Below are 27,798 nucleotides of genomic sequence, written 5' to 3' on the forward strand. Positions count from 1 at the left end.
TTAAGCGACTGTTGACTGTGGGTGTTGCTGGTCAGTTTACACACGGATAAACAAACAAATAAAGATGTATCGCTTATAAAATAATCCAACGTTCTGTTCAATGCTGACGTCAACAGTGAGCCGGTTTACGCACCAAGAATCTCTCATATCCCATCTTTCCCATGCTACAGTGAATGCGCCTCCTGCTTCCGGACCAATCCAGGCAGTAATGGGGGCGGGATTTTCCAGCCATGACGTTCCAAGTTTTCCAACAACCCTGTCACTTCCACATCATGGCGTAGCGATGTGGACGGACGGGGGTACTACTGGTGGGCACGGAGAAGTTCAGAAACCAAGCGATGTGGAGTTTTTGTAAACAATAGAATAAACAAACTAACGGAAATCCCAAAATCTTCTCGAGCAAAGAGTCGGTAAGTGATGTTGATGAAGTTGATGCTACGGCTGTGATTTATTATTTCCACTAACTTGGGTTTATGAGTTGCTAACATTTAACGTTAGTCGAAACAACCGGCTGTTGTGGCTCACGTTAAAGGCCACTTTTTAGTTGTTTTTTTCCACTGTGAAATTGTATCAACTTGTTTTTAAAAGGGTCCTGGGACTTCGGGTGTACATTCAAGGTGGTAAAGGCTTCCCCGCAAGTTAACGTTAGGTAGTTTAGCTATGCTGGTTAATGTTCACTTTTATTTCACTTGTTACACATCAGCACGGTAGGAAAACATTGAGAGCAAATGGTCTTATGGGTTCATTTAATGCTAACTAACGTCTCAGCCTAACGTTACAGTGATAATAGTTTAATCTGGTCAACAAGACCGTCTACATGTAACGGGGGAGTTAAAGGTTTCTGACGTGAGAAAGTCAGTCTAAAGTTGGTTTATGGCTTTGCCACAGCTCCAGACTCTGCCGGACATTGTGGTTAGTTACTCCCAGTGCCTGGGGCCACCTCTTTTTTCATAGACTAGCTAACTTTACACTTAATCTGTTTTGATGTTACCTTGAGTTGGTGCTGATTGGTGACATTTTTTGATAAAAAAATGTTAAGCTATGACATTTGATCAGCTGTAGTATTGCCCTCCAGTCGACCTCTTTGAACAGTTTTGCCTCCTTTTCTCAAATCCTCTCCAAAACTACTGAATTGTCTTAAAACCACATAACTAGATGCTGTCTCTCTCAAGGTAAAGACTCTGCCTCAGCCCACACTATACCATCAGTTCAATAACGTTGGGCTTCTGTTGCTCCTACCTCTGCAGTGTGTACACTTTATGATTATGAAGTTAGAACTTATGCGGTGTCAAACTTAAGTGTGGTATTTGAGTTGAGATTTTGTGATTTTAACTATGTGGGTTTCCTTCAAAATTTTAATTATTGTTCAGATTTTAAGGAAGCCCCCAGGGCTCTTTTTTTCACCTTTACTGCAGAAAAGGGGATTTATTTAGGGAGAATGCTAAAAACAAACAACAACGTTAAAGTTAGCCTGACAAACTGCATTAAGCAACTGTTTTAGTTGTTTTGCTGATATGGAGTGATGCTGGGTAATCTTGCACACAGCAAAACGACAACAATTGTGTGTAAACCTTCAGCTGTGTGGATTTACATAACCTAACCCACTGTACCACGTGTGTACTGTTTGGTGTTTCATTGCTTTCTGCATAAATGTCAAAGACCAATAACTACGGAGTTGTGAAGGTGCGAGCAGTGCAGCCAGTGACTAATATGAAAAGAATGTCTGCTGCTGTCCAACATAAATGAATTGCAGCTATGATCTTTTGCATATACTGTATACAGGCAGGAACAAGCCTTGAAGATTTTATCATGTGCAAGCTCTTTAATTCCAAAACTTGCACAGATGCCTTGTTGGTTTTTTATTTTTTTTAGTTCCAGCCAGTCTAAAGAGAGAGAAAAAAGGCTCCCTCAGCTTTGCATCCACATTTCGTTTTCGTATAGGCCTCTTTGTTTGTTAGTATAAAATTAGTGATGATGTATTTGCCTGCTCACTCGGGTTTGAAATAGCTTTAGGTTATTCCAGAGCAGCGCCCTGCCGGCGGCTGGTGAATGCCCTGACTGTGTGTCTACACACAGTGAAACAGCGGCCCACAGCATGTTTACTGCACCGCTTAATTTCACGCTACCTTAAACTTGGAGACAATAGCCCTGTAACAAGATTAAGTCACAGCAGACTATTTGCTCATAATAGAACTATTTCAAGAATTTTGTGTATAGCACATCGAATATGGTTAGTGCCCGCCTAGATGATGTCGAAAGAAAAGCTTGCCCTTGTTACCCTTAAACATTTTTTTTTTAAGGTTTTCAGAGCTGAATAGAGTATTCATGGTTGGAGGTAAAACAGAATGAGGTACGCAAACCAGAATTCATCTATTCTCAAAGGAAACATTGTGTGAAGGTAAAGACTGAGTCAAGGCCTGCATGACTCAGACATGGAAAGTGTCATTATGTGGTGAGACTTGGATCTATCACGTCCACAGAAATAGACATATATCTATTTTTATTTTTATTTTTAAATGATACCTAGATAAAAAAGAAAGGGAAAAAAAAAGACAGCAAACTGTGTGTGATTAATGCCTATATTGTAAATTCCTCTCTCCCCGGGCCTTTTAACAACCAGTGCAACTCTCAACGCAAGCTGTTAAAGCCTGTTGCGGGGCTGCTGTAAACACTTTCTCCCCACTGAAGTGGCCCTGAGGCTTCTATTTTGTTTTCTATTTCCTGTGTGTGCAAGAGTACCGTTGACTGGCCATTCGGGCCTGAGGAATTACAAGAATTTTTTTTTTTTTTTACCAGGAATACTTGAGCTCTCTGTAGAGTTTCCAGTGAGAATCAGTTATGATGGTCTTCCCTGCCTGAAGGGATCAGAGCTGAAGGATTTGAAAAGCCATTATAGTGGTCCACTCTCCCCCTTGTATTCATTATTCTCTGCATGTCTCCATGAATTATATGGCTGTTTTCACCGAAGGGCAATATTGTGTTTTGAATGCATTTTTTTTCTTTTGGTTTTGAGGCTCTTGGGCCTGACAAGATTATGCAGACAGGTGTTGTTGCAAATGCCATGTGTACTGTAGCGAGGCATTGCAGTTTTTTTTTTCTGTCTTTGTCTTCTCATGCCTCTTAGTCAAAATACCCCACTACCATGAACAATAGCCTTCTCTGTGTTATGGTTGATGTAAGTGGTGCTTATAGAAGGGCAGACAGTGACACTTTGTTTTTGAGAGTGATGCGTGCTTGTTGGGATTTTTGAGATGTCTCCTTTGATAACAAGCTTACAGAATACACACTTAAGGGGCCAATACAGATACAGATATATCCTCCATGATGCTCTATTATTTCAACAAAAACTGAAACCACTTGCGCGGAAGTGGATTAAGAGAAAATGAATATGCTTATAACAACTATCTTAGTGATCAATTAAGCAGGTTTCAAGCAAAACTGCCAACTGGCGCCAGCTGCCCTAATGTGAGGATTTGCTGCTGTTCTTTGTCACATGTTAGTTAACTCAATGTTTTGGATGTTTTAGATTGTTGGTTGGACAGAACAAGCAATGTGAAGATGTCCTCTTGAGCTCGTGGAATCAAAATGGACATTTTTTACTATTTTTGTGACAGTTTTTGTGGTCTTAGGGGGAGTGCTGTCTGACCCTAGTGTAGTTGAATGTGGCGTTCCACAAGGAAGCATTCTCGGACCGTCCTTATTTTTTAACATACATTAATGATATGGCAGACTCTTGTTCATGTGAATTGTTTTTGTACGCTGATGACTCTGCACTTTTAATGTCTCATAAACAACTATCAACACTAGAGAGTACACTGAGCTCTGAGCTTTCGTCTGTAAACAACTGGCTGATTGACAATATGCTGGAATTTAGGGTCAGTTTGAATAATGTTGTGGTCAGTACAAAAATGTCAGTAAAATACCTGGGTTGCATCCTAGAAAACAACTTGGATGGCAGGAATATGGCCATCAAGGTTTTGAGTAAAGTCACGGGGCTCACAAAGTTTTTAGCCAGAAACTCAACATTTTTAGAAAGGTCAACAATGATCATCTTAGCAAACACCTTAATTTTAAACCACTTAGAATTTGCATGTACCTCCTGATTTGAAGGCCTAAAAAACCGACTTAAAGGGAGGCTGCAAACAGCACAGAATAAATTAATAAGAGTAATTCTGTACTTGGGCCATAGATCGCATATAGGTAGGTCACAATTTGTTGAGGTCAACTGGTTCCCTGTAGAGTCTCGGGTTACTATGTTAAGACTGACCATGATCCATAAAATATTGTTTGGTAGTGTCCCAATTTTTTTGTCGTGTCTTATAACTAGTGATGGTCAAATGAAGCTTCGCGAACCAGTGTCTTTACTTTCCGAGCTCAAAGATGGCGCTCTCTGTTCAAAGAAAAAGGTGAAATGAATGGCAATTCAATGGGTTTTAAAAACCTTTGTTGAACAGAGAGCAGCTTCATTTGACCATCACTACTTATAACTAAGGTAAAGGACACAGACAATATTAATACTCGTGGCAGCATATCTGACCTGTGTCCTTATAAATTTAAGACAGTTTTAGGGAAAGGAACCTTTGCCTATATAGGGGAAGTTCAGTGGAACGAGTTAGATCGTCATATTAAAGTAATTTCCAGCCTGAACTCTTTCAAAAAGTGTATCAAGGTCTGGTTACTAGAGAGGGTTGCGGAATAGATCAAAGGGCAAGTTACCATTTTTATTTATTTAAGAAAAATGTTTTTATGTTATGTCATTTGATTATTATACACTATGTGAATTTCTTGTCTTGTCCTGATGTTATGTGTTGAGGACCACAATGGAAATAAGTCCTGGACTTTATTGATTGTATTTGATGTCTTTTGTTAATGTGTAAGGCATTCTTGATACAATTAAATAAATCAAATCAAACCAATTAATGGATTAATCAAGAAAATAATAATTGGTTGCGCCCCAGAGATACTCTAAACCACAGCCTTTGTTTAGTAAAGACAATGCAGGTAAAGTCACCCTGTCTGCTTGCTAAACAGCCCTCTTGTGTTTACATATCCTGTCCCAGGACTTGAGGACAGAGTGCCCTCCTCTGTAATTAGGCCTTCTTTGTGCTGAGATCTTTCTAGACTCTCATGTCCACTGAATCCAGGATGATGCCATGGAAGTGCTCGCATAGTCTTTACTCTTGTTTAGCAGTGATTGACACACGGACAGCAGGTTGCCAAGCAGCATGCCTGGTCTTGGCCTGATGTGTTTGAAGTCTGTTTGCTGAAAGCCATGTGTTAACCTTACCCATATTTGCCTTTCTGCTGTGAGAGAAGAGCTGACTCAGGTTTTTGAGGGGGGATGCCCTGCAGGCCTTCATTCCAGTTTGAGTCATCATTATCCAAACTCTGTCTGTGTTACCCGCTGTTAAAGACTGAATTCTGCTGTGCATTTGTTGTAAAAGTGTAGTGAGTTGGTTATGCTTCTTCTCATTGTTTTTTTTCCCAATGGATCCACCACAGCATGGATACACTTGATGTCCCAGTAATGAAGGTCTTCCCCGAGTACATATTTCCCCCTTTTGACTATTAAAACATTTTAAAATGCTAGCGGGACTTTGTAAACTCTTGTTCTTTGTAAATAACTGTAATCCTGCCTTGTTTAATGTCAAGTAAGTTACTGTAGGCAACCTGAGAGGAGCATTCAGAATTTAACTGTTGGAAACCATTAAGCAGTTTACTATGGAGCTGACTGATGGCATGCTGGTTCCTCTCATCTCCTCTCAGTCTACTGTGTGTTGTTGTGACAATTCTTATGTTTTAGTGCATTGCTTATTTTTACATAATGGAAAATGTGCCCACAGGAATGCTGAAATAACAGTGTTAGGTCTGTGGGTGGTTTCCATAAAGTTTGTTAATGGTGCTACGTCCCAGTGTCGGGCACTCCCAGGATGTGAGGCAGCTGATTTAAAGGTGTGTGTGTGTGTGTGTGTGTGTGTGTGTGTGTGTGTGTGTGTGTGTGTGTGTGTGTGTGTGTGTGTGTGTGTGTGTGTGTGTGTGTGTGTGTGTGTGTGTGTGGATGTGTGTGTGGATGTGTGGATGTGTGTATGTGTGTGTGTGTGGATGTGTGTGTGTGGATGTGTGTGTGTGGATGTGTGTGTGTGGATGTGTGTGTGTGGATGTGTGGTGATTAAACATCCAAAGATAAAGGGTCTGTTGTGCTGCGTGGGCAGATGTCCAAGACTGGGACATTAAAATGTATCTCCGCTCCAAACAGAGTGTCCAGTGTCTTATTGGCAGGACATTCATTGTGCCAATATTTCCGTTAAATGGCCTGATTGATGTTCTGAAATACATTATTTATCAGTTGCTCTGACAAAATTAACATCATAAGATCTCTGCAGCATATAGCTCAAGAAGGAAGGACAGCAGAGCTAAGCACATATAATTTTCTTTCAGTTGTATTTGTTTCAGTCTCATTTTTTAGCTGCCACAGACCTCTGGTTATCATGTAACTGTTTAGATGGGGTACTTATTTTTTACATAGCGCTTGGCTTATCTGTGCTTGTAAAGTCAAACCCATCTCACAAACATGCTATTTTAGCAGGCAATGTCCTTTTTTTTAGACATTTGAGGTTTGTAAAGGATGTGCCGCAGTTACAGCCTAATTCCTGGGTGGTAACCTTCTGTAATCACATGCTTAACGCCAACATTACTGCACTTTTCTTTGCCTAGAAAGCTGACCACCACTGTAACTGGTTTTCTTGGTTTGACCCTTTTTCTTACACTGTTGGTATCCACATCTCGAGCACACAGAGCAGCTGCTACAATGATTGTCATTCCATAGACTAAACTGTCATTATCAGCCATGCTGTTGGGTTTATAGTCACAATAATTATGGGTGTTTTTTATTTTTAAATTCCTTTTGTTTTAATGTACTTCATTGTTTTTGTTTGATGTGTTATTGCTTGGTTTTTACATGTCATTGGTCCCTCAAGGTTCATCAGTGACTGAAGATGATGGCTGATGCCAGCGACATGTTGGCAGCTGCCCTGGAGCAGATGGATGGCATTATAGCAGGTAAAGTTATCCTACAGCATTAAAGGATCACAGGATCAAAGTTTATTCTTATTCATCACATACACACAGTAAAATGTAGTGAAATTCTATTACTGCATTTAACCCATCCTAATTATTGGGAGCAGTGGACCGCTATAAATACAGCATCCGGGGAGCAACTTGGGGTTCAGTGTCTTGCTCAGGGACACTCGGCACTTCCATTACGTGGTACCTACTCAACTCGCCTCGACTCTACTCGCCTTGACTCGACGCACTGTGTGTCTGTGTGTCCGTTTTTCCATTGTAGATTTTAGTATGGTCTCAGCGTGGCTGGTTGTCATAGCGGCGCCGCAGTAATCTGCCGTGACCCGTTCTCTTAATACATCCAATGCGTGACCTAACGCATCACACACACAGAACGTCGAATGTGTGTTGTTGTTGCCACAGCCAGAAGACACATTTTGTTTCAAATGAAGCTGGAGGCAGCAAAAATAAAACACAGCTGGCTAAACTATTAAAAAATTGTCCAGGACACCCCCCACTGTCACTTTCACGCCACCTTTTGGTATCACCAAAATGGTATAACTGCTTGGAACCTCAACTGAGGTGGTACTAAAAAAAAGTACCTGCAGGTACCAAGTACTTTTTTTCTGAATGGAAAACCAAAAAAGGCGAGTAGAGTCAAGGCGGTACCGTGTAATGGGAAAGCGCCTATAGACATGTGGCTGGAGGAGCCTGGGATTGATCCGCCAACCTCGTGGTTGAGGGGCAACCACTCTACCTCCGAGCCACTCCTATTAAGCATCAATGTAATATTTGATATATTTATTTTTTTACAGTTGTGTCAAAGCATTAAGCAACAAAGTCTCTGATGTAAAACTCTTCCAGGTTGAGTCAACATTGATACGAGTTGATCTTGTTATGGTTTGTTGCAGAGCTGACATTTTAAATGGACATCACGTGATGTCTGGAGCTCCATGTTTGTTATAAAGGCTTTAGGATTTATTCTGTGCTAATTTAGAAAGCAGTGTGACTTGTAGATATGTTTACCAAGGTTGCCATGTGGGTAAATCTGTATAAATACCGACTTGTATTGTGTACCAATGGAACATTTGACATAATTGACATACTGTAGTTTTGCAAAGGACTTCAGGAACACTGGATGTGGCCCCGGACTATCGGATGTCAAACCAATGGCATTAATGGTCATCTGCAATGGCAGAGTGCCCTTTAGTAAATACAATATTATTAGTAATGCATTCAAATAATGGTTTAAGTCTAGTCCCTTGTATGCCGCAGTGAATTGTTGCAATGTATGCTTCAATCATGGTACATTAGTGTGTCTTTTTTTGAATTCTAGCTCCTCCTAATGTTTGCCTCTCTCATCTGCTGTTCTTCTTTACGTCAGGCTCCAAGGCTCTGGACTACTCCAATGGGCTGTATGACTGCCAGTCACCCACCTCTCCTTTCATGGGCAGCCTGCGGGCGCTTCACCTTTTGGAAGACCTGAGGAGCGTCCTGGAGTTGATGGACACAGAGGAAAGGGAGAGTCTACGCTGCCAGATCCCTGACTCCACAGCTGACAGTCTGGTCGAGTGGCTCCATGGTCACCTGGTAAGATGTACACGTAGGAAAGCAAACATTGAACAGATTAGGTAATCATCATCAGTCAAGAGCAGTTTTTTTTATGTTAATCTTTTAGCGTAATAACTGGAACTGAAGATCATAAAATACAGTTACATTTACCTTTTTCTCTCTTCTTGAGAATACTGTAGCCTTGGGTCAGTTCAGTTTCACTGGTAATGTTACATTACTGGTTTATCTGGACGTAAAAAGTTAAATGTAGAATTGAAAGAAGGAACACTTCCACTGTCTGAATCTTTTTAAGATGTGTCACCATGGAGGAGGTTTTGTCTATTCAACAGAATGTGTTGCAAACAAGCTTTAGCACATCTGGTTTGCTTCTGATATCTATGAATGCAGGCAAGCGTGGGCAAACAGTCCTGTGTGAAAGTAGACGACTTGTTTGCTAAGCGAAAACATGACTCCTCTGCTGAGTTCTCTGGGAATGCAAGACGAAACGCTGGTGTTGTCAGTGTCGCAGCCAGTGTGCTGCAGGAAACGCGCTGACTTCTTGGGAACCAGAGTGGTGTTTGGGAGAGCGACGGGCTGCAGGCCAGATAAATGCCAGAGTTTTTGTGTAATGCTGTAAGTCACTCTGTGCACAGCAATCTGAATGTGAGCCTTCTCTTCAGCCATGTAAGGTGTTGTTTGTGCAGGGTAAAGCAGTGCAGCCAGTCACGCTTTGATGTAAAGCATTTCATCTGAGATCATTGTTAGGCACCGCAAGCCGCAGTTATATTAACCTACCTGTATACCACTCACCTATGTCTGCACTTTTAAAAAGATCAGTTCTCTCATGGTTCTTTGTCTAATCCATATTTTCCCTTTGTCCCCACAGTCCAACGGGCACATCTCTCTGAGTGGGGGTGACCACTACCAGGAAAGACTTTCCCGAATAGAAAGTGATAAGGAGTCTCTGGTTCTTCAGGTACCTATCCAGCAATTGTTAGATAATCTTACCAGTTCCACAAAGATTCAAGTCTCTAATGCATATTTATGTTAGATAGAAATAAAATCAATCTTTTTTTTTTTATTTTATTTTATTTTTTTATAAAAGTGTGCCTCCTTGTTCCACGCAGGTGAGCGTGCTGACAGACCAGGTGGAGGCTCAGGGAGAGAAGATTCGAGACCTGGACTTGTGTTTGGACGATCACAGGGAGAAACTCAACGCCACTGAAGAGATGCTACAACAGGTGTGTGTGGGTTTCATATGTAATATAGCTCAGGGAAAACTGTTTGCACACAAGATCAAGAGCCACCCTGTAGTGAAAGCTATGCATGCTTCACATGTGTGGAAGGGACACTGACTTTTAACGTTAAGATCTTAGTTGACGTACCTCTGTCAGCAAACATTTACCGTGTTGTAAATGCATATTCATTGGGTGTAGCAGGGGCTTCTCTTTGTGCTTGTTGTCAGCTACTGAGATAATGGGGGTCAATTTCCATGTCTACCTTTTAGCACAAAGCCATGAATAATCTCTATCATTATAACTCTCATTTATCATTATAGGAGCTTCTGTGCAGATCTGCACTAGAGAGCCAGAAGCATGAACTAATATCCGAGGTGTCCAACCTAAAGCTGAAGCTGAATACCATGGAGAAGGACAGACTTGACTTTGATGACAGATTTAGGGACAGTGAGGTATGTGAGCAAATTCTCAGGACAGAAATGATCTTTGTTTCTGCCTGTGTACTTTCTCTCTCACCTCAATACACACACAAAAGCTCTTTTTCGACTGCAGTAATTTCCCCCCGGGACTAGGAACCTTTTGAGGAACTCATTATGTTTCAACTGCAGGGACCAGGGTCTAAATTCAGTTGCGGGGACCTTTTACCCCCACAAAAAAAAATCCTTCTCGGGGGTTAGTTCTTTCTGAAAGTACAGGAACTTTCAGAGTGGGGTTTGCAGGGATGACCGTCGCTGATTGGTCACACACAGCGCGGCTGCTTCAACTTGTGTACCGCTTCTCTTTGTTTGATAACATTAAAAGTAAAGTTAGGTTTTGCTGTTGTTCATTTTAGACAAACACACAGAGAGAGAGAGAGAGAGATGCTGTGAATGAGAGAAATAAAACCTTATTTACTGATTGTTTAGTGGCGGTTACGTTCTAAAGCACAAGCAACCAACCACCAAAACGCCGGTTCAAGTCCCCATATGGACCAAAGTATGGTGGTGGACTGGTAGCTAGAGAGGTGCCAGTTCACATCCTGGGAACTGCCAAGGTGCTCTTGAGCAAAGCACCTAGCTCCCAACTGCTCAGGGTGCCTTTCCATCGACGGCGGCAGTCTTACTTTGACCTCTCTCTGGTAGTGCACGTATAGATACTGAGCATTTGTGTGTATTTTCAGACCTGTGTTTAATGTGTATTCTAACAACAAAGTGAAAACATTGTAATTTCCCTTGCAGGATTAATAAAGTATAAATTATTATTATTATTATTATTATTATTATTATTATTATTATTAAATGTCACAGCAAAGCAAAGTTTTTTTTTAGATGAAACACACTGGCACAATGTTAACCCATGCGAACACCAGCAGCCCTCATTCTGTCATGTTGCTTATTTAAAAGTCAGTGGACTAATTTGCATAATCTTTACTGGTATTATATTATTCACACCACATTGGAAGCGCAGATAACAATGCACTATAGGAACCTTCTGGCTCCTTCAAAAATGTGTTCCTGGAATTAAAAGTCTTAAATGGTTTGGGTGGAAACGCAGCTACACACACACACACACACACACACACACACACACACACACACACACACACACACACACACACACACACACACACACACACACACACACACACACACACACACACACACACACACACACACACACACCCTCATTCATGTTGTCTGACACCTGTGTGGAAGAGGGACATCTCATTTTATTGTCAGTCTCAAACAGCTGTGTGTGGAGTAAGAAAAACAGCTCCTCAAGGAAACGTCAACATTCTGAACTATCCATGGGAAATATGCCTGCTGTGTTTGTAGAAAACCCTTACTGTGTAGAGTGGATATTTTTTTTTTTTTAAACCTTATTTGAACTGTCCTCTGGTCAAAGGCTTTACAAACATTAAGATGTCAATCATTTGTTTACTACAGATGGGGAGATTTCTGCTCCCAGCGGAACCATGCAGAGTACTTGGAAAGCTTTCAAACATGTCACGTTATTGTTGTAGCAGCGCAGTCGCCTCCTCCGCCCCCATTGGAACAAAAAAAGCTGCTGTCCCATGTTCCGCCTCCATAGCACATAAATCACTTCTTTTCTACAAGCAGCTTCCTCTTGTTGCTGCTTTGTAGCATCTACTCTCCAAGGACTTCGGTCCTTTCAAACATATCTAGAGTTGCTTTATATGTCATTGTAGAACTTTTAACTGAAATTGTAGAATGTGAGAGCTGCCACAATGAAATTAAGCAAATGGTATTACCAGTACTTTTAGGAGTTTGCTTGCTTTTTTTATTACCATGCTTTTGATATGCACTTTCTATTCTTTCAGGATTTGATTCTTGAAATTAATGAACTGCGGTACAGATTGACAGAGCTGGAGAGTGATAAACTACAGTATGAAAAGAAACTGAAATCCACAAAGGTGAGTTGTCACAGGGACGTTTGCACACTCAGTGTTTATATGAAAATCTCTTCCTGGCTAACATGGCTGACATTATTCTTTCCTGACTGTTCTGAAAGCTTTCTCCTCTAGCTAAACACACTTTTTTTTAGGGAACCCCTTTTGCTGTTGAAATAGTTAAAAAAAACTGTTTGGGACTATTCAGTTCTTAACCAGTAAACAGCTCCCAGTGTGATGTATTCATTTTAGTGTTTAATGCCGGTTTTTATTTCTGATTGTGTTGCCTTCATTTGATCGCGAGGAGAACTTGTTCATTGGACATAAGGCTGTTGGATGTTCTATGCCTTATCTCGGTTGAAACTTCTCTCTGTTGGTCAGCAGTGTTCATTTTTGTTCTGTATATATCTTGGTTGGAATCTTGGGTAATCCACCTTCTTGACCACCTTTTTATCTTTCACTTCCTGCATCTCTATTTTCTCTCTCTTCCTTGGTTTGTCTCTCTACTGCTAGTCGCTAATGGCCAAGCTTTCTAGCCTGAAAATCAAAATGGGCCAGATGCAGTATGAGAAACAGAGGAAGGAGCACAAACTCCAGGCTATGAAGGTTTGCTTTTCTCAGGATGACTGTTTTGCTTGCCGTATGATTATGGTTTTTGACCTCTCCCTTTGGCTCCTGTTTTTATTTTTGTGGGTAAAAAAATAATTAAATCTGGTTTGCAGCAGTTTGTTTGAACCATTTTAGGCTAATTATGTCACTTTTTGCAAACGGTGAAATCACTTGATTTACTAAACCTTGCAGCACAGTAGAATGTTAAAAAGTCAAGTGTAGTCAGAAATACCAAGTCTGCATCTACAAGGCACCAGTTTAAGCAAACATTAACATTTTCAGACCACAGGTATGCTTTAATTTTGGGGGTTTTCAAGAGTTTGCAGCATTCGGTTTCTCTGTGTCTTTCTTTATCCTTTGCACTTGTCTTTTACTGATCATCTTTATTAAAACCTCTTTACAATTTAATTTGTCTATCCCTATGCTTGATTCCTACTGTGGTCACTCAAAACATGTATTTTCACCTCAGCCCTCCTCACGCACCATACCCTTCAGAGCAGGTGTGGCCTGTACGCCATGTCCACATCTGTCAACCTCTGTGCTGTCGTGTGTTTGTAGTGTGGAGTTGGGGTGGGGGAAGGGGAGGTTGCGTCTGTGTGGGGGGAAATATCCTCACTGTTGTCCTCTGTTGGACAGGAGGAGCTGGCCATACTGAGGAGGCAGCTGGAGGGCACAGACGGAGAGATGATGAGACTACAGGATGAGACGGGCTTCAAAGCCATCGCCTCGAGCAGTTCAGATCCCACAGAGAGAGGTGGGAAAGCCAGTCAAATCCCAAGCCTTTCTTGAAGATCAGCACACATGATGTTTAAACTCGTGTTTAACTTTATGTTTTATGATTGAGTGGTAATCTCTGTGTGTAAGTAGCAAAGCACTAGGCTTAGTTCTGCAATATGTCAGAATCTGAAACCAACCAGCTTTTGTCTCATCATTCTTTGTCCTGTTTAGTCTCTCATCCAGATGAAACTCTTAGAAAGAGGCTGAAAGAAAAACGTAAGGGGGGTTTTTATGCTTGTGTTTATAATTGCACTTTATTACTGCACCCATCTCAACCCGTTTGCATGAACGAGCATGAGCCATCCAAACTCAGCTTGTCCATTGTAACCCATCGGGGTGCTAATACCCGACCACAGAGCACCATATCACCAATCTGTCAACGGTTGTCAACAGTTAAGGATTGTAAAAACAAAACCAAGGTCACCCAAAAGCTGTGTATCTGTGTTTTTATTGTCCAACCTGGAACAGCAACACGGAATGTCTGCTTTGCGTTTTCAACAGGAATGGGGAATGAATTCTGTTGTTTGTCATAACCATTCAGGCTGCTCACTCATCATCCTGCTTCATGTCCTCCAACAATAATCACCTCCTATACCTGTCAAAATCTCTCCTCAAACTCCTCTAACCACCCTCCCCCCCCCTCCCAACCCAACAACCAGTGTGTGCCCTGCTAACCTGTAATGTTGTCATGTTCAGTGTTTTTATGTGACAGAATCATTGTTCTAAGTGCTGTGTTCATATCTGTGCCTTCCTCCATCAGTGATCTTCCACTTACGTAGAACAATTTCATTTTCATTCAGTGCACAGACTCCTTCAACATGACTCTGCAAATACTGTATAGTTCGCTAGACTATTAGCAACATTAACTATTAGCAACATATTTTCTCCATCTCTGAAACACTTTGCTGATATTGACACGTGTTGTTTTGCGATTATTGTCCGTCCCTTTTAGACTTACTCTTTCTGATAAGTGCATCTTCCTTTTTTAGGTTGCTTTGCAGTGTAGGCGGTTTGTTGCCAATGCTGGAATAGCAACTTATTCTGCAGAATATTTTGCCATTGAATCAGTCTTTCACCAACTGAGTGGACGTGCACACGCATCTGCATTTGTAGAACCGCCAATAGGAGTGCCCTCTTTGTGAAATGACCCGTGTGATTGGCCAAAGTCTCTCATCACAGGCTTGGTTTTCTAAAGCCTGAAAAGTTTCTGTCAAACCACTTGAATTACAATATGTTTAAAGGTTATTACGCCAAAAACAACCTGCCTACCACAGCTTTAATTTTACCGGTATATATCTCGCACATCTTTAAACAAATTTAACAGCATTGACCAGCATGTGTCCATTTTTTGTAAGAGATCACATTGAAGTACTTCTGTTTTGCATTATTTAGTTATAATAAACCTGTGGGGGGTTGACTGCTCAAAGAGCACTGTAGCAGAGTTTGTGTTCTAAAAAGTGAAAATGTTCTACAAGTGAAAACTCCTGCTCACACAAGGATATGATGTATCAAATTCAAGGACTATGAAAGAAACAAAGAATGTGGCTGTGAAGTAACTGGAATTATGTGCAGTAATGTTGCGGCCTGTGTGGTCTGAATGAGTTAAGTCCTCCATTGGCACCATGTGCGTTCAGGCTCATTGTCCCCCTCTTTGTACCCTCTTTAAACTTGACACTGTCAACACTACAGTTCTTTGTCTGTAATCATTTTCTTTCCTCACTAGATGTGGAAGTGCAGAGAATGAAAAAGGCAGTTGAATCGTTGATGGCAGCCAATGAAGAGAAGGTACATTTGACAAGTTGTGATTCGCGTTGTGTCAAATCAAATGATTCAACTCTACCCTCAAATTTGCCCCACTGTGGTTTTTACTCATCTTTTCCTTTTGCAGGATCGTAAGATTGAGGAACTAAAGCAGTCGCTGCTGCGGTATAAGAAAGTTCAAAACATGGTGATGTCAGTGCAAGGGAAGAAAGGTGAGATAACTCCTCTGTCAGTAAATAAATGATAATGTAATGTCGGACATAAAGAAGTACTAAAGCAAGTCAGCCTCGAGAACACTATAGATGATTTTGCATGGTTTAGTCAATCACCCATGTATTGTGTATACTTTACATTGTGTATACTTTACATTTCTTTTTTTTTAACAGCATATGGTTATGGCAGTGTATCATAGGTTTTTATTGTGATTTTCTTTTTTCAAATTTTCCAGGGGGATACTGGCTTTATTGCAGTACAATATGAAAATCACCTTGCAGACACTCGAAACTAGAGCTAGAGATAATCCACCACTGCTGATTTGAAGCCCCTGTTGGTGTGTTAAAGGGCACTCTCTTACATTAGAAACTTTAGTCGGCTGCAAACGGCAACCCCTTTTTATCTATTTGCCTGCTTGTTTTCCTATGGGTGTATTTGTATTGCCCTGAGCTTGCTGTTTGCATACAGCTCTGTTCTGTATCTCTCTGCAACACATTAGATTACATTGGTAAGCTTTATAAATCCCCAATGCAGAAACTCATTTGCCACCAAATCAACTCAAACAGAATATACACAATATAGACATTACATTCACAGCTCACAACAAATACAAATACATAGCACCATAATGAGCATTTAGACGTTTGTCTTGTAAGATCTGTCTAGACAAGATAAAGTCTTCTTCTCAGATTATTTACAGGGTTGATCAATGCTAAATGAACTCTTGCATTATCATATGTCAATTTACATTTCTATCTTATTTATCATCTAATCCAGAGAAAAGCAGAGAAAACGAGTACGTCGAGAGTCATAGTGATGGATCCATTGCATTCTTGTCAGCCAACCCGGTGTCTGCCGAGTCAGAAAAGTATGAAGTTACAGATGTTGAACAACTGAAAAGGAGGAGCCCAGATGAGGTGTGTGTGTAGTATAATATGATATGGTGTTACAAATTCTTAACTTTACACTATAATCAACAAATCCGCTAAATTAAACATTCGCTAAATTAAATTTCAACAATACAGCCAATTGGATGTATTAAAACAATGTCACAAGCAATTTCAGTGTTTCAAAAATATAGACTAAGAGATGTAAGATGTTTAACAGTGTTTATTAGAAACCTCACATATTATTTTTGGCTGTGTCATCTTTCTAATGCAAGTACTGATGACTCTTGTGCTGTAGGTTTTTACCTTTTTATTTTTTTTTTTCCTAAAGCAACTTCAAATTTCATTAAACTCTAAAATGCTTAATAAAACACTAATCGCTCACATAAACTCTTACACTTGTTAAATGAGTGTTGACAGGCTTGGCATCCAATTAATTGAATAACCTCTCCTGTCAGTTGTCTATGCATGTGTGCAGATTTAGACTACTGTGTTCTTATGCCCGCAGGAGAAAATGCAAGTTAATCTTTTAAGACATTTTTATTTTTTTTAAGTGTATTTTCTCACTCTGATCTGTGCTTAGTTGGAGAGCCTCAATGGACTGAGTGAAGAGCCCTCTCCCACACCCAGCCCTTCAGATCCAGAACCAGTATCAGAGTCTGCTCCAACAGATGTAGAAAGGTAAATTGGGAAAAAAAAGACCGTATCCCCTTTCACATACATTGATTTACGATGAAGTCAGAGTTAAATGTAGAGAGTTTGACTCATGTAGGTGTTTGTAAATAAGATATTTTCATTTTTAAGTTATTGGAAGCCTTTATTTTGTGCCACTCCTTTCTTTAAATGACAAGAAATTAATAAAATATCTCAAGAAAATTCTATGTCTATGTATTCTGTGTCTTTGAACGGTTTACGGATACATTTGACCTAAGGGCTTTTCAGTTTTAGTCGTGATAATGGCTGGCTCATAGTCATTTGGTTTGGGACAAGTAATGTGCACACTGGATTTCTACCACGTGTTTAACATTACAATTACTAACAATGACTTCAACATACCATTGTCCTCCGTCTCTTACATAGTTTCCTGTCACACTCCATTGCTAAAATTAATACAATGATATCTCTTCATCAGCAGAAGGCCCAGTCGTGTGCACTTAAGTGACAAGCGATCACAGCAGAAGGTTGCTCATCCCCTATGTATGACCGGACAATATTTTGTTTCTGCTCTCCGTATGTTTGTTTAGTTCCTAAAAAGAATAATGAATACCAAGTCAGATTTCAACGGAATCAGACCGAGCAAGTTTTGAAAAATTACAGGATTTTCCAGTCAAACAAGAAAATATGTTTTGACTTAATATAACAAACATTTTACTTTTCCTGGATTATTTATTTATAATACATACTTCCTAGTTATTATTGTAACATACTGACATTAGGGTAATGCTGTGATCCAGTTTTTGTAAGCAGGCCGGCATCTGTTTTGTCCATTCGCTGCAGTCATATAGAGTATGAGGAAGTGTCTCAGTAAGTAACACACGGGAAGACTGTGTGTAACAGCAGTTGATATTCTGTAGCCCCACACTGCTGCTTCTCATGACCATGTGACAACAAGCTCATTATCTCCACTACACTGCCATGAGTGAAGTGTGCATTGTTATGGTTTGTCATTTCAGCAGCCAAGATGCCACAAAGACTGGCAGCCAGAACCAGCTGGATAAGAGCAATAATGAAAAGGTAAAAGTTACACATTTTGAATGGGAGACACATTGTAGGAACAGAATGCCTCTTTGTTACAAGTTTTACTCATTCGCAAGTCTGTCAAAAGCACCATAGCATCCATTTAGTTTATGTCTTTTAGAATATCCTACATGTTGTGTGCAGTCTACATCTTTAACTCTGTTTCTTCACGGTAAAAGTTACAATATTTTGATTCTAAAAGCAAATATTCTGCTAATAAGTGTGACCCATAGGAGTAATGTTTTTTTTGTTCTTTCAGAATACAAGCGAAGAGATCAGTAAGATCAGTGAAAAGCCGCCTAGGAGTCCCTCGGCCACCTTGCCTTCCACCACAGAGGACGACAGCTTTGGCTCGAGAAAGGCTCGTTCATCCTTTGGAAAGGGCTTCTTCAAGATCCGTGGGGGCAAGAAGACAGCCAGCACCCCTAACCTTGGTAAGAGCAAACCGCATGATTAAGTAGCTGGATAAGGACAAGTCCACAAGGTGGCTCTGTCTGTATTTGGGGCTATTTTTAACATTAAGCTAGCTGTGCAATTGATTTGCAGTTCACTGGAGAGTGAGATTTTCTTGGAGTTTTTTCTCCCCCCCCCCCCATGGCCGACTTTTTATTTCACCAAGCCACACCCATGAGATATACTATATGGACCAAGACTATAATTTGCAGTCCACACAAGCTGTGATCCCCATTTAATTACGGAAGTCTGTTTTTGTCCTGTTGTATGCCCTTAAATTCTGTGTATGTGGTTTTATTTATTTTATTTTATTTGTTGTACTATACACATGTATGTCTGTTTTTGTTCCACCTCCAATCCTGTCCTTATTCCAATCATAATGTCTGCCCTTTGTCTTGTTCTTTTTCTGTCGGACCCTGTCGTGTGTTGTGTGTACTTTTGTAACACATGAAGACCGCAGCCGGAGTGCAAGTGCGCCTATGCTAGGTACAGTATAGACCCCAGGTCATCGGAGGGTTGCAGTAGTTCTCTGGGGAAAACAAAGGAAACTACTGAATATATCCTATATTGTTGTACACCTCTATGCCTTTTCTAAACTCATCCATTCAGCTGACATTTTTTTATTTTTTATTTTTTATTTTTTTATCAAATCACATTTCAGTGCTTCAACAGCCCCTCCCCTGTCACTCCCCATGTTGTGCACAAATGTTGTATGTCCAACATACAGAGAGTCAGTTGCGTATGTTGATTTGCCTTTTTGCCTGCATGTTTTTGTTTTACACTCTTTTAGTTTTTTGATCTTGAGGGCCTCCCACTAAAAAAAAACTAAAACAAAACAACTAATGAGCCTTCTTTTTTAAATTTTTTATGTCTTATTCAGACATCAGTTGTGTCTGATGCATGCATACTAGAGAGGGTATTGCTTGTAATGCCTACCCCTATGACCTCTCATTCTGTCTAGGTCTAAGAGATGTCACGTGTCTGTCTGAGTGTTTTCTGGGTCTCTGCACTGACCCTTTGCAGCAGCCCCGTCTCTGCCGATCTGTGCACGTCTCCCACACTGATGCTCACGATGCTGATGGTGTTCTGTGGGTATTTGTTTGTACAGCTGAAACGGAGCGACAGGGCACTGACCATCTGGATCTGGCCGGGCTGCCGCAAAGATCGGCCAACAGCGACAGCATCCACACGCTCCCTACGACCCCAGAGGGCAGGAAAAAATCCAAAGGAATAAAGAAACTCTTTGGGAAGTGAGTAGAAAGTTACATGAGAATTATTCCTTATTTCAAGAATATAAAATGAGTTACTCTTTAATTAAGTTATGGAAAAAATACTTTGCAAAAGAATTGGAATGAATTTAGAATAAAGCATATAATGTTTACATCTAACACTTTCAGATTCTGCTCAAAAAATTTACTAAGATATTTGATCACTATGGCCATATTTTGTATGCAAGGATGTTTTAATATATATTGAATGTCATTTTTTTTTTTTCAAGGCTTAAAAGAAGTCAGTCTACCACATTTAACCTGGATGACAACCCACCAGAGGGTGAGTTCAAGAGGGGCGGAGTGCGATCCACAGCGGGACCCAGACTGGGTTGGTCTCGTGACCTCCAAAGAGCCAACAAGTAAGTCTGTTCATTCAGCCTGAATAAAGAGACTCAGAATGTGGTTTGCTTGTTGTTGTTTTGAGTGTCTGGTGTCCAATTAAATTCAGAGATCATGCGATTTGAAGAAGCAATCTTTTGTTAGGATAACAAAATGAAAAAAAACTTGTATTTGTTTGTTTCTTTTTATGCCACTACAAGGGTGTGCCAGCATACCTTTTTTGAAAGTGTTGACTTTTCTATTCTCATTTCTTTTTGTTAGTGATGTTGATGCTCCCTTTGCACGCTGGTCAAAGGATCAGGTGTGTGACTGGCTGCAGGGGCAGGGTCTCGGTCTTTATGTGAACATGGCTCGTGTGTGGATCTCCTCTGGACAGACTCTGCTACAGGCCTCCCAACATGACCTGGAGAGGGTGAGATGAAGGAGAAGAATGTAATCTGTTTAGCAAACTTGAAGTTACTGCAGTACGTAGAACCTCAGGGATGTTTGTGTGTAATCCTTACGTGTCTTCTTGTGGATGTGTAGGAGCTGGGCATCAAACACCCGCTCCACAGAAAGAAGCTGCAGCTGGCCCTGCAGGCCCTCGGCTCAGAGGAGGACAATAGTAAGGGAAAGCTGGACTACAACTGGGTGACAAGTGAGTACCAGCTGCCAGTCCAAGACCTGAACCAAGTTATAGATTCTCTGCTGGTCAATGGAAATCTATAGCCAGTTTGTTGTGCTTTTTTCCCTTCTTCTTTAGCCACTTTTTATGGTGTGTTCACACTAAACGCAAAGTGAATTTTTCATGTGGCGTGATTACATACAAAGACATGAATGATGCGAATCGGCATCCTTTTGATGAGTTTATTGCAATCAAATCACAGCTAAAACGGGCGCCCGGAAAGCTCAGTTGGTAGAGCGGGCACACATATATGGAGGTTTACTCCTCGACGCAGCGGGCCCAGGTTCGACTCCGACCTGCGGCCCTTTGCTGCATGTCGTTCCCTCTCTCTCCCCTTTAATTTCTTCAGCTGTCCTTTCAATAAAGGCCTAAAAATGCCCCAAAAATAATCTTTAAAAAAATCACAGCTAAATCTGTTTATTTTGGGTTCATACCGCTGTAGTAACGGCAGTCTTTCAAGCTCTGTGCGCCAGCAGATGACGTTATGAACCCAGACATGACAGCGTTCGTTTTCCCAACGTATATCTGGGACTTCCACAACAGGTACAAAGCGGCAACAGTGGTTATTTTGGCCGTTGTTGATGATGGAAGGAAATGGTGGCAAGAAACGTTACAATACAAATGATCCTGCAAACTCGAGCGACAAAGGAATTTTCGCCCTTCATTACTTTGAATTATATTTGACTGTCAACTTGACTTCCTCCTTATGATACTTTGCTCTTGTCCGTTCCTCTCAGGATGGCTGGATGACATCGGTCTGCCACAGTATAAGACCCAGTTTGATGAGGGAAGGGTGGATGGCCGCATGCTGCACTACATGACAGTGGTGAGTGTTTTCTCCGTCCACAGATCCCACAGATACGGTCTGACAACTCAAGTGTCATCTCACATTAGGATTAGGATTAGTGCATAGAGAGTCGGATCAGATGGACTGGTGGCGGCCTGAGGCCTGTACTACGAATCAGGATCAACATGCCCTGGATTGATTTCAGTTACCCGGCTTCACCTAACCTAACAACCGCTGTCCCACATAAGCTGTGTCACGACGGTGGTTAACAACTTTCTCAATCAACCCAGGGTTTCCCAATCCAGCGACGCGAGCGTTCACACAAAAGAGGCGGTGTTTGCGCAGCACGACCAATCGCAAACATCTACCAGAGCCGCGTATTTTACATAAGAAGAGCAAACTATAATTCAACATAAATATGAAGAACACAGACACTGTTTTACAGGCAAAACGCAATACAGTCACTGCTTCCTAAAACAAGAAGGAAAGCTGGTCAAAAAAATAGCCGACGCTGTAAATGCGTAAATGCTTATCAATATCACCTACCCATCAGTCAGGCACAAGATCTGACCATAATTACACTTGTGCTTTCCATAAACAGTGGTTGCTTTAGCCTTTTATTTCAGTTGCAACCCTGGCAGTGGTATGAGATTGTGAGAGCAAATAATATATATATAAAAACATAATTCACCGATGTGCGCATTGGCAACACACGGCTCAACAAGCCGACAAATACCCTATACGTAATTCCCTCCGCTGAAAATCTATATCGTTCATAAAAATGCCCTCAGGGAATGTTAACGGGGTTGTCGGTCTCTAAATGTTTTAACTTTTCTGAGCGCACCGAGCTCCGCCAGATCTTCTAAGAACGGTGACGCCGTTACCAACCGAGTATTGATTGGTCAGTAGGCGGTGCTTTTACACCGGTTGATCTCTAATCTCCAACATAACCTGCTCCCGAGCAGGTTAGGTGTCCAGCATAAGTTACCACGGCGATTGAACCCGGTAACAAGGGATCCACCGTTGTGATACAGAAAACCCTGAGTTGAACCTGAAGTTATCTCGTTGACGCCAAATCTTGCTTCGCAGTACAGGCCTCCGGTCTCACCCTCTATATTTGGGACAGTGCTCACCACAGCATCTCTGCCTCTGTTCAAACTGATTTCTTTACAGCGGCTTTTTTGCCAGGGAATGTTTTCATTTTACTGCAAAAGTCTGTTTATGTGCTATTTATTCTTTTGTCACAGCTTCAACTAAACTTAGATTTTATTGTTTGAATTTTACAGTAAGTCATTGATGTCTAACTTTGTCCCTCAGGATGACCTGCTTTCCCTGAAAGTAGGGAGTGTCCTGCATCACCTCAGTATCAAGAGAGCTATCCAAGTGCTCCGACTCAACAACTATGAGCCCAACTGCTTGCGGCGTAGGCCATCTGATGAGGTGGGTTCACTTTAACATCACCTGTGAAATAAGCAGCCTGTTCTGCTGTTTAACATACTTATTTTATAACGCACAGCTGCACGTTAACATACCCTGTTTTTCTCATCTTCTTTCTGTGCTTTAATCCCACAGAACAATATTTCTCCAGCAGAGATTTCCCAGTGGACCAACCATAGGGTGATGGAGTGGCTGCGTTCTGCGGACCTCGCCGAATACGCTCCCAACCTGAGAGGCAGCGGTGTGCACGGAGGCCTGATGGTGCGGCAGTCAAGCATTCGGTCTTCTGCCTCCTGCACACTGCCTACGTGGCGTGAGCGTGGCGTTTCTGTTGCATGGCGTCTACGTGGCGTTTTCTATGTCTTTGCACACCAGAAACGTGTCTGACGCGGCGCTGCTGCTGCTAGCCTTGTCTGTACACATGTATGTTTCCCATTGCTAAGCAGTAGTATACTTCATGTTAAACATAAATAAATATATAATGATTTGATTACAGCAAAGACAACATCGGCAGTATTGACGGTAAAATAGGCTGCAGAATATTTCGTTCTGTATTGACAGGTGCAATATTTAAAAATCGATAATTATAATTTTTTATTTATATCTGCATTTATGTAAAAACCTAGAGACTTTCAAACATCAACATGTCATTTATTAATATGTGTTTGTGTCAAAATTACATATAAACATCTTTTCGTATTCTATTTTGCCTGGAAATGCTTCCAACACGCTTGCGTGTCGCATGAAAAATAGGCGTCGGTCCTATTTCTAGCATGCACGCGTTTTCGGCGTTTTCCGCGCCTGAGACATGCGTGTCACGCAGGCAATGTGCAAGCTCTAATCTGTTAACATGGGAGCCGAAATAAAAACGGACACACCACGCAGCTGACACGCTCACGCCATGCAGGCAGTGTGCATTCGGTCTTCCTGCGAACCAGAGATTCTCTCCTAAACGTATCCACTCCTAATACAGCTCCTCTCCCTTCAGGTTCTAGAGCCGCGGTTCAACGTGGAGACCATGGCTTTGCTGCTGAACATCCCGCCCAACAAGACGCTGCTGCGCCGCCACCTCGCCACACATTTCAACCTGCTCATTGGCTCGGAGGCCCAGCAGCTCAAACAGGAGTGTCTTGAAAACCCAGACTACACTCTGCTTACTGCCACCACTAAGGTCAAGGTAACGCAAGACTTCCTGAGGATACTCTGTCAATGCTTCAAAGTTGCGCTGCTAGTACTTCTCTTACCAGGGTGATGGATATCCAAGAAAATCAAAACTTTGGCTTTTAAGTAATGATACTGAAATGAAAATGAAAAATCTTATAAACAGTAAATTCAAATAAATAGATAAAAATACGAGACTCAAGACTTGACAGGCTAGAATGTAACTATTCAGACTCTTTAAACTCTAAACAGCTTTTGATTAGGCAAGGCAATTTTATTTATATAGCACATTTCAGCACAGGGCAACTCAAAGTGCTTTACATAAAACATCAAACATTAAAAAGCAAAGAGCAAAAATAGAATATAAAAATATTAACAAATACAAATTTAATACAAGATAAAATACAAGAATAAAATTTGTAGTACAGTATAAGAATTAAGGAAAGGCAACATCAAAAAGAAAGGTCTTCAGCCTTGATTTAAAAGAACTGAGTTGCGGCGGACCTGCACTTTTCTGGGAGTTTGTTCCAGATATGTGGAGCATAAAAACTGAACGCTGCTTCCCCCTGTTTAGTTCTGACTTTCAGGACAACAAGCAGACCTGTGCCAGACGACCTGAGAGGTCTCGGTGGTTCATAGTGCAATAACAGATCAGAAATATATTTTGGCCCTAAACCATATACGGATTTATAAACCAGCAGAAGTATTTTGAAATCAACTCTTTGAGGCACAGGAAGCCAGTCTAAAGACCTCAGAACGGGAGTGATGTGATCCACTTTCTTGGTTTTAGTGAGAACTCGAGCAGCAGCGTTCTGAATCCGCTGCAGCTGTCTGATTGATTTTTTTTTTTTTAGGGAGACCTGTAAGGACACCGTTACAGTAGTCAAGTCTACTAAAGATAAAAGCATGGACAAGTTTGTCCAAATCCTGCTGAGACATAAGTCCTTTAACCCTTGATATATTCTTAAGATTGTAATAGGCTGATTTAGTTATTGTCTTAATGTGGCTGTCGAAATTCAGGTCTTAGTAACCCCTTAAAAGTTTATTTACATTACGCTTACAATTGTGTAGTCACAAAGACTTGGTATTAAGTTACATAAAAGTTTTAAGAATTAAATTGTTTAAAAAAAATAAAGGGTAACCCGGACAGATGTGTGCATTCCTGTTGCATACTGTATCTAAATGCAGCTATATAAAAATTGTCCTCTCTCTCCTCGTCCATACCAGCCAAGGAAACTGTCGTTTGGTAACTTTGGCAGCCTGAGGAAGAAAAAGCAGGACGAGAGCGAGGAGTACGTGTGTCCGATGGATGTGGAGATGCCAAAGGGACGAAGTTTTCAGAAAGGCTTCGAGCTCCAAATCTACGAGGACGACCTCGACAGGCTGGAACAGGTGAGCCTGTTCTTCAGAGATTCTGTTGACTGATGGATTTTAAAGCACTGAAAACATGAACATTTGCATCTGAGTCTACATGTGTCAAAGGCATTTATTATGTGTGGGAAAAAAAAATAAAAATCAAACGTTTATTTTTATTGTGTGCACTTTGTCACCAGTGTTTCATGGAAGGTGACTTTTTTTTTTTTTTTTCTACAAAATATTTACTTCGTAGAAGTGTCTGGTCAACTTAGGTTTCTATGCTCTATTGGGGGCCTCAGGTTGAGTTTGAAAGCTGCTTCTTTTTTTATCCTTATTTTTTTATTGATTTAAACAACCAACAGTCTTTCATCATATGTATTCAAAAACATACGCTTCTTGCCCACCTCCCAACAACCCACCCACAAACTTGAGCCATCTGTTAATAGAAAAAAAACAATAATATGAAAGCTGCTTCTCGTTTCACAGATGGATGACTCTGAGGGAACTGTGAGACAGATCGGCGCTTTCTCTGAGGGTATTCAAAACCTGACGGTAAGAATCTAAACATTGACCAGGACACATAGCACGTTCTACTCATTGAAGCTTATTGTTTCATGAGCTTGTTTCTTTTTTTTGTATTGTGCCTTTTACCAGAGCATGCTGAAGGATGATGAATTCTTTAAAGAGGCTTCAAATTCACCGAACCCCAGTGTAACAGATGAGGACTCCAATGCATGAGACTGCCAGCACCATGAGACTTGGTCCTGCTGTGAATGAAACTCTGTGCCAACCCTCTCCACTAAGCACACAGACTTGTCTCAACAGACCCCCCGCCCACCCCCCGCCAACCCCCCAAGAATGCTCCCACATTTCATTTTTATTGTTCCATTCAAAGATGAGCCTAAAGTATTACAGTGTCATTCTTGTTTTCAATTTTCAACGATGGTGCCGTGACGGCCTACAGTCCAGTAGCCACTATCACTCCTGAATTTTGTCTTTGTCGTTTTGACTCTTGCCGTCTGATGACAGCGGGAACATTTAGGGCAACACCACTGCTTGCCTGCCAGCTGGTTTCTGGAGATATTTTGTACTCAGTTGCGTACTGGCATCTTTCTATTTATGATAGAAGTGTCAACCAGCAGAAAAAAAGACATCTAAAATATGCCAATAAAGATTTTAATATATGTCTTTTAAATCACCTTCTAACTATAGAAATATTGGAGAGAAAAAAAGAGATGGACTTCATTCGATTTTTCCCATTTTTAGAAGTTGGTGTAAAGTAATAACTCTGAAACAGCTGCTATGTTTTCTACAGAACTAAACCCTGCTAATTACATGGGAATTGTCATATTTTTTATCCTACGCTGAACATTTTACAGGTTTTCACTCAACAGTAATATTCTACATGTATATGCACCAATACACATCATACACTACAAGGCCTAAATAATAAGCATGTTGTTTATTTTTATTTTTTTTACCATAAATTGATTTGTATTGGAACCCTGCTGGCTGACAGAGTTATTTTTGGGAAAGCATATTCAGATCGGTGAGATAAGATAATGTTGGGGTTTTCCAAGATAATAACGTTATGATGCAACCCTCAACCATGCATGAGAGGTTAAACTGTGTTGTTGGGTTGTTTTTTTACGTTTATCCATTTCGAAGATCAATAAAGTAAATTAAATCAGATCTGATTTTCCTCTAAAGTCTTTAACACGTTTCTGATTTCACTGCTGAATGATGAAAAAAGCAAACTACATGTGTCCTAAAAACATGGCTGTTCAAAAAGTGTCTATAATTGTGTGTCTACTGGAGATCTAGGCAATAAATGAAAGGCCTATCAACTACACTCTTCTGGATTTATATTATAACTCAACATTGATCATGCTGACTGATTGTTTTGGAGAAATCCGCACTGTGAACGACCTGCAAGAGAAGTACATATTTAACACGGCTTATTTAACACATCAGCTCAGAGGTAACTCACATTTCAAAGCTACATCCGTTTGTGGCAATTTAATTGAATACAAATGTATTGGGAATATCCAGCATGTGAGCATGATATCAACAAAATCAAATCAAAAATATTTTCTGCAGCATGTT

General features: G+C 40.8%; 1 protein-coding gene across 7 annotated transcripts; it reads left to right on the forward strand.

Annotated features, from left to right (window-relative positions):
- The first annotated feature begins 254 nt into the window (after positions 1-254).
- On the forward strand, positions 255-27,544 carry ppfibp1b (PPFIA binding protein 1b). Of its 7 annotated transcripts, XM_039808629.1 has the most exons (28): positions 255-410; positions 6,978-7,059; positions 8,447-8,652; positions 9,500-9,589; positions 9,741-9,854; positions 10,172-10,303; positions 12,172-12,264; positions 12,754-12,846; positions 13,486-13,603; positions 13,798-13,842; positions 15,350-15,411; positions 15,515-15,599; positions 16,378-16,517; positions 17,071-17,168; positions 18,161-18,221; positions 18,484-18,658; positions 19,131-19,163; positions 19,786-19,927; positions 20,176-20,307; positions 20,549-20,699; positions 20,813-20,924; positions 21,689-21,777; positions 23,056-23,178; positions 23,311-23,436; positions 24,164-24,352; positions 25,564-25,728; positions 26,179-26,244; positions 26,347-27,544. In XM_039808629.1, the coding sequence occupies exons 2-28, from the start codon at positions 6,996-6,998 to the stop codon at positions 26,428-26,430; spliced, it is 2,988 nt and encodes a 995-aa protein (XP_039664563.1). In that variant the 5' UTR covers positions 255-410; positions 6,978-6,995; the 3' UTR covers positions 26,431-27,544. The 7 variants fall into 7 exon arrangements, with proteins under 7 accessions (XP_039664563.1, XP_039664564.1, XP_039664565.1 ...); XM_039808630.1 differs by lacking the exon at positions 19,131-19,163; XM_039808631.1 differs by lacking the exon at positions 13,798-13,842.
- The last annotated feature ends 254 nt before the right edge of the window (positions 27,545-27,798 follow it).

The sequence above is a fragment of the Perca fluviatilis genome, chromosome 8, assembly GCF_010015445.1.
Source record: "Perca fluviatilis chromosome 8, GENO_Pfluv_1.0, whole genome shotgun sequence".
NCBI classification, from domain to species: Eukaryota; Metazoa; Chordata; class Actinopteri; order Perciformes; family Percidae; genus Perca; species Perca fluviatilis.

Excerpts from the sequence above, each read along its gene's own strand:
- ppfibp1b (XM_039808629.1), top strand. The coding sequence starts at position 6,996 with ATGATGGCTGATGCCAGCGACATGTTGGCAGCTGCCCTGGAGCAGATG. Across the intron at positions 12,847-13,485 it reads ACAAACTCCAGGCTATGAAG|GAGGAGCTGGCCATACTGAG; the intron begins GTTTGCTTTTCT and ends TCTGTTGGACAG. Across the intron at positions 17,169-18,160 it reads GCTCCAACAGATGTAGAAAG|CAGCCAAGATGCCACAAAGA; the intron begins GTAAATTGGGAA and ends TTGTCATTTCAG.